This window comes from Sinocyclocheilus anshuiensis, unplaced genomic scaffold (genome assembly GCF_001515605.1).
Source record: "Sinocyclocheilus anshuiensis isolate Anshui unplaced genomic scaffold, SAMN03320099.WGS_v1.1 scaffold227, whole genome shotgun sequence".
Taxonomy (NCBI): Eukaryota; Metazoa; Chordata; class Actinopteri; order Cypriniformes; family Cyprinidae; genus Sinocyclocheilus; species Sinocyclocheilus anshuiensis.
This window is the reverse complement of record NW_015549590.1, coordinates 1,401,566-1,407,388: the sequence shown is the minus strand read 5'-3', so window position 1 is coordinate 1,407,388 and position 5,823 is coordinate 1,401,566. Positions and strand designations below refer to the sequence as shown.

General features: G+C 40.6%; 1 protein-coding gene across 1 annotated transcript; it reads left to right on the top strand.

The window, feature by feature from the left end:
* The first annotated feature begins 972 nt into the window (after window positions 1-972).
* On the top strand, window positions 973-5,823 carry hs6st2 (heparan sulfate 6-O-sulfotransferase 2). The gene is made up of 2 exons (XM_016446484.1): window positions 973-1,966; window positions 4,548-5,823. The coding sequence occupies exons 1-2, from the start codon at window positions 1,407-1,409 to the stop codon at window positions 5,392-5,394; spliced, it is 1,407 nt and encodes a 468-aa protein (XP_016301970.1). The 5' UTR covers window positions 973-1,406; the 3' UTR covers window positions 5,395-5,823.

The following is a 5,823-nucleotide window of genomic DNA, read 5'->3' as shown; positions in this document are numbered from 1 at the left end:
ATGTATGGAGAATGCTACACCTTCACAGGCGTATTACACAAAATGTAAAAATGATCAAATCTAAGTGAAATAATCAATGTTAGCTTAGATTCCTGATGTTGAAATATTCTCACATTAAAGAAAACCTTATCCAGTGTGGGACATTAATAATCTGACATTTATATCTGGTAGTTAATCAATGTTGGCTAATATTTCAATATGTTGTTTTGAATATATATTTATTATAGCACTATATATATATATATATATATATATATATATATCTAGCGCTTTACAGATATAAGAGCCTGTAAGACGATATCGACCAGCAAAAAAAACATTGGTTTTGCCTGTAAAGCAGTATTCTGTAATTCAATTAAAGATGTGTGTGTGGTCCTGGTATTCCCTACGTTATAGAGACCAAATGTAGTATTATACTAGTAAAAATTGACCTTGTTTATTTATCTATGTCCTCGTGAAAGTTTTGTGTGAGGGGTAGGTTTAGGGCAAAGTCCCAGGGTTGTCAAACTCATTTTCACGGAGGATCCATCTGCCCATCAAAGTTGTAACTGTAAGACTGTACAAATGTTACTACTCCTTAACATATTGTTAAATAACTGTCTCTTTATTCTATTATTACTTATTTAAGTTACAAATATTGTACATGCATTTGCATAGATGTAAAAATATGTTATTGTTCTGTGTTATTTTAACAAATCCTTTTAATTTATCAGGTTAAGAAATCCACATTACTCCATAAATCAAAGTAAATAAAGACAGATATCATCAAACACAAGTCACTGCATTAACTTTGTTAAAAAATTTTGTTACATTTATGGTACAACAAATAATTGTGAGCTGCTAAGAACGTGTGACAGATATGGCATAAAAAAAAAAAAAATGAGCCCGGTCTCATGAAAATGCGTATCAATAGCACGATTTTCTGTTTCTATTTGGCGTACGATTTATACGCAGAAATCGACTTTGGCGTGCATATGATAAGCAATCAATGCTTGAAGTCGAAAAAAATAAGTGTAGAATTTGTAAAATATCTCAGCTGTGATTTCCAAAATAGCGGTCCTAAAGGGGGCTTTAATTGTGAAGAGGGAAATGCGAATGGGGGCGGTGTGGACTACTGGGAAAACGAGGAACGGGGAAGAGCGAGTACGAAATTGTGGCAGAAGTTATCTGAAGATCTCTAAGCAATACGATGCAGGAAAGCCTCGTGGAGACATGTAGACATCAACTACGTTGAACACGAGCAGACAAACATCCAGAAAGAGCGCTGGGCGTGTTCATGTTTTGATGTGCTGAGGAGGCTCGAGTCTCAGGGTTTTGTTCAACATTGCTCCTGGCCGACGCGACGCGACGCGACGCGGTGGGGGAACCGCACAACCGAGTAATGCTTTCACTTTTCCAGCGAGAAGATGGATGAAAAATCCTACTACAGCCGGCTCCTCATCGCACTCCTGATGGTCCTGTGTTTCGGCGTTATTGTATTACAATACGTCTGCCCTACGTCCGACTGCCAGTTGCTCCACCTGGCATCATTGTCCTCGAGACTAGGGAGTCGCGCACGCGGGGATCGCATGAACGGAGCCGGTGCGGGAGATCCGTACAGCTCAGAGGACGGTGCTTTGGTTCGATTCGTGCCTCGCTTTAATTTCACCACCAAAGACCTAGATCGCGCTGTAGATTTCAACATCAAGGGGGACGATGTTATAGTGTTCCTCCACATTCAGAAAACCGGGGGGACCACGTTCGGCCGTCACCTTGTCCGCAACATCCAGCTGGAGAGGCCTTGCGAGTGCCATGCGGGCCAGAAGAAGTGTACCTGTTACCGGCCAGGCAAACGGGACACCTGGCTGTTCTCCCGGTTCTCCACCGGCTGGAGCTGCGGGCTGCACGCGGACTGGACTGAGCTCACCAGCTGCGTGCCTTCCTTCATGGGCAACCGGGAGTCTCAGGAAAGGCGCAGGACTCCCAGGTGAGAGTTTAATTGGTTTTTATCAGTATATCAAACTAATTTCAGTGTCTATAATGGACTGAAATGCGTCTTGATAAACAAACTTATTTCTTTTTGTTATGATGTTGTGTGGTGCCACGGTGCGCTTTGCCACTACTTCCCTTCATATTGTTCTCGTTCAGTTCAGTGCTGAAGCCTCTTGGCAAGTCAATTATGCGGAGACAAAAGCCTCCAACAGGTCAGGCTCAACCCTGGAGAGTCTGCTTTCATTCAGCGCATTTCTCCAACAAGGGACCAATCATCATAATCATTCCCCCTTTCAGACAGCCTGCTGGCACCAGAACATCTGCCATTCTCTCAGGCGTGTTCTTTAAATAAACGCCCCATAGCATGGGATCAACAGTGTTTGATAATGTTTGCATTGGGAGGAATCAGATTTGATGAATAAGTGTTGAGTGTAGTAGGTTGGTAGTGCTTTTAAATGTACACTACCGTTAAAAAGTTCAAGGGTTTTTGAAAGAAATGAATACTTCTAATTAGCAAAGATGCATTAAATTGTTAAAAGTGACAGTAAAGATTTCTATTTCAAATTAATGTTCTTTTGGACTTTCTCTTCATTGAAGAATCTTGAAAAAATGTATCAAGGTTTCCACAAAACTGTTAAGCAGCACAACTGTTTTCAATATTAATAATAAGAAATGTTTCTTAAGCAGCAAATCAGAATATTAGAATGATTTGTGAAGGATCACGCAACACTGAAGACTGGAGTAATTTAGCTTTGCCATCACAGGGATAAGTAGCATTTGAAAGTGTATTACAATATAATTTTTTTTAAATATATATATATATATATATAATATAAAATAAAATCTCTATTTTTACTGTACTTTTTGTTCAAATAAATGCAGTCTAGTGAGTATAAGATACTTATTAAAAAACATTAAGAAACTAAGCCCAAACTTTTGAATGCTGATATCCATCCTTTTTGAATGAATGCACCTAAGTTGTAGTCTTCATTTAAGCATTAACCATCTTTAGTAAGGGGTTAATCATCTTTAGTTTACCCTGAGCCCTGCTTGATGGTTTCTTGATGGTGAGGCTTGGAATGAGTTGGGATTCTGATTTGGCAAGTTCCCCAAGTTATGTTAGTTCATTCTGTTATGGTTGATAACCAATGGATGACAGATAGTCAAAATTTACATTTAGTCATTTAGCAGACACTTTTATTCAAAGTGACTTACAAATGAGGACAATGGAAGCAATCAAAATCAACAAATGAGCAATGATATGCAAGTGCTATAACAAGTCTCAGTTAGCTTAATTCAGTACATGTAGCAAGTTTTTTTTTAGTTTTTTTTATTATATAATAAAAAAGAAAACGGAATGGAAAAACAATAGAGCAAGCTAGTGTTAGAGGCCTTTTTGCTTTTGTTAGTTGTATTATAAATAAAAAGAAAACAAATAGATAGAATACAAATGCTGCTCGGACTGAGTTGGGCAGGTCATTCCACCAGGAGGAAACATTTAATTTAAAAGTCCGTGAAAGTGATTTTGTGCCTCTCTGGGATGGCACAATAAAGCGCCGTTCACTTGCAGAACGCAAGCTAAAAGGTTTGATAGAACTGGCTGGAAGACCTGCCAAGAGAGCATTGCAATAGTCTAGCCTGGACAGAACAAGAATTCAATCAAAGACATGTTCTGAAAGAAAGGGCCTGATCTTCTTGATGTTGAGTAAAGCAAATCTGCAGGACCGGGCAGTTTTAGCAATGTGGTCTGAGAAAGTCAGCTGATCATCAATCATAACTGCAAGGTTTCTGGCTGTTTTTGAAAGAGCTATGGTTGATGTGCCTAACTGGATGGTGAAATTGTGATTAAATGATAAAAATCTATGCTTTATCTAATTAGATTACAAATAAAACGCTAAGAACTAAAATCAACTGTTTTACAAGTGATTTTGGGTGTCACCACTAAACAGTGTAAAATATGGATATTAATTTTGATATCTGCTTAAAGGCGTTTTAAAATTATTAGTGTTTTTTAAATATTAACATTAGGTGAGAATATAGTCTAAATGTATAAATAAGGGAAATGAGCATGCACAGTTAAATATGCAGACTGATGCATACAGATGTAAACCATGAAAGGCCTGCTTTTCAAATGGACACAATTAGATCAAATCAAAATCCCATGGGCTAATCTTTGGCTTGTAAGTAAAGGAAAAGTTGAGGCTCTCCAGAGACTTCCTCTCCGCTGTTGTTGAATGCATTTGTCCAGACAGTCTTAATTGATATTCATATGGAAAATGCCCTGGATGTGAGCTGAAAGATAATTATTCTCATTCGCTCATTATGCTGAAATGCCCATAATTACAGTCAACCAGCAATAATTCATTCCGTTTTCCATCAAGATCGCTCCGCTGACACGCTCCAACCGAAACTACGCCATGAATAATTCTGTCAATGTGAACATGCACAAAATATGACAGCTTTACCCAACTTAATGATTCATACGCGATATTACTTTTCATTTTGTTTCAAGTCAATTGTGACTACTTTATTTTGAGCTCTTTTTCTTAAACTCTTCTCTTTCTTGTCTCCTATAGTAGGAACTACTACTACATCACGATTTTGAGGGATCCGGTATGGCGGTACCTGAGCGAATGGAGGCACGTTCAGCGCGGTGCCACCTGGAAGGCCTCTAAACACATGTGTGATGGCCATTTACCCACCTTGTCCGAGCTGCCCAGCTGTTACAATGGTGATGACTGGTCGGGTTGTTCGTTAGAGGAATTCATGGCTTGTTCTTACAACCTGGCCAACAACAGACAGACCCGTATGCTGGCCGACCTCAGCCTGGTGGGCTGCTATAATCTCTCCATCATGAGTGAGAGCCAGCGCTGGGCCATGCTATTGGAAAGTGCCAAACGCAACTTGCGAAACATGGCCTTTTTTGGTCTGACCGAATATCAGCGTAAGACGCAGTACCTCTTCGAGCACACGTTCCGCCTGTCCTTCATCGCACCATTCACACAGCTCAATGGCACGCGTGCTGCGAGCGTAGAGGTGGAACCGGAGACACAGCGCAGGATTCGAGAGCTTAACCAGTGGGACGTGGAGCTGTACGAATACGCACGGGACCTTTTCCTCCAGCGCTTCCAGTACGCCAGACAGCAGGAGCGCAGGGAGGCCCGGCAGCGACGCCTGCAGGAGAGGCGCAGGTTACGTGCCAAGGTGAAGCCTTGGTGGGGGGTGACTGGAAAAGCTGTTTTTAAACCCACCAAGGAGCCACCAATGACAGAACAATCTCCCGTTTTTTCGGAAGAAAAACAAGCAGATGCTGGACAAACGCTGGTGAGCGAGACAGAAGGACAGGTAGAGGACAACTGGTTAGAGGAGGATGACAGTGAAACCATATTGGACTATTTAGAAAACGTAGAGCAGTGGCGGTAGCCACCGGCTATTTGGGAAGAATTTGGGAACTCAATACCGGACTAGAAAATGGTGATTCCATTTGATTACTTTGGGGTACCTATAATCCTTTAAGCCCAAATCACTGCTAAATATTAGCATATACGGGTTGCTCTTTCTGTGACAAATGCATTTTGTGGAACGCACATCAAAATTCTCATGTATTTTGATTCTTAGCACCAGTTCTCTGTCAGATATCATATCTGAATTATCGTCTTGCAGCCTGACTTGTGTCTTTTGATTTGTGAACTGAAAAGATGATAAAATTCACTGTCCCATCACCACTCTGCCCTTGAGAGAGGGCATTATGACTCCAGGTTGCACCAGGGAAATCGTCCCTGCAATTAATGTACTGAAAATCACTATTGATGAAAAGCATCTGCTTATCGTGAAAGCCAAAGATTGGAATGT

What these genes read in the sequence shown, in the direction of transcription:
- hs6st2 (XM_016446484.1), top strand. Translation starts at nt 1,407, where the DNA reads ATGGATGAAAAATCCTACTACAGCCGGCTCCTCATCGCACTCCTGATG. An exon ending in GAAAGGCGCAGGACTCCCAG is followed by an intron (nt 1,967 to 4,547) that starts GTGAGAGTTTAA and finishes TGTCTCCTATAG; the next exon opens with TAGGAACTACTACTACATCA.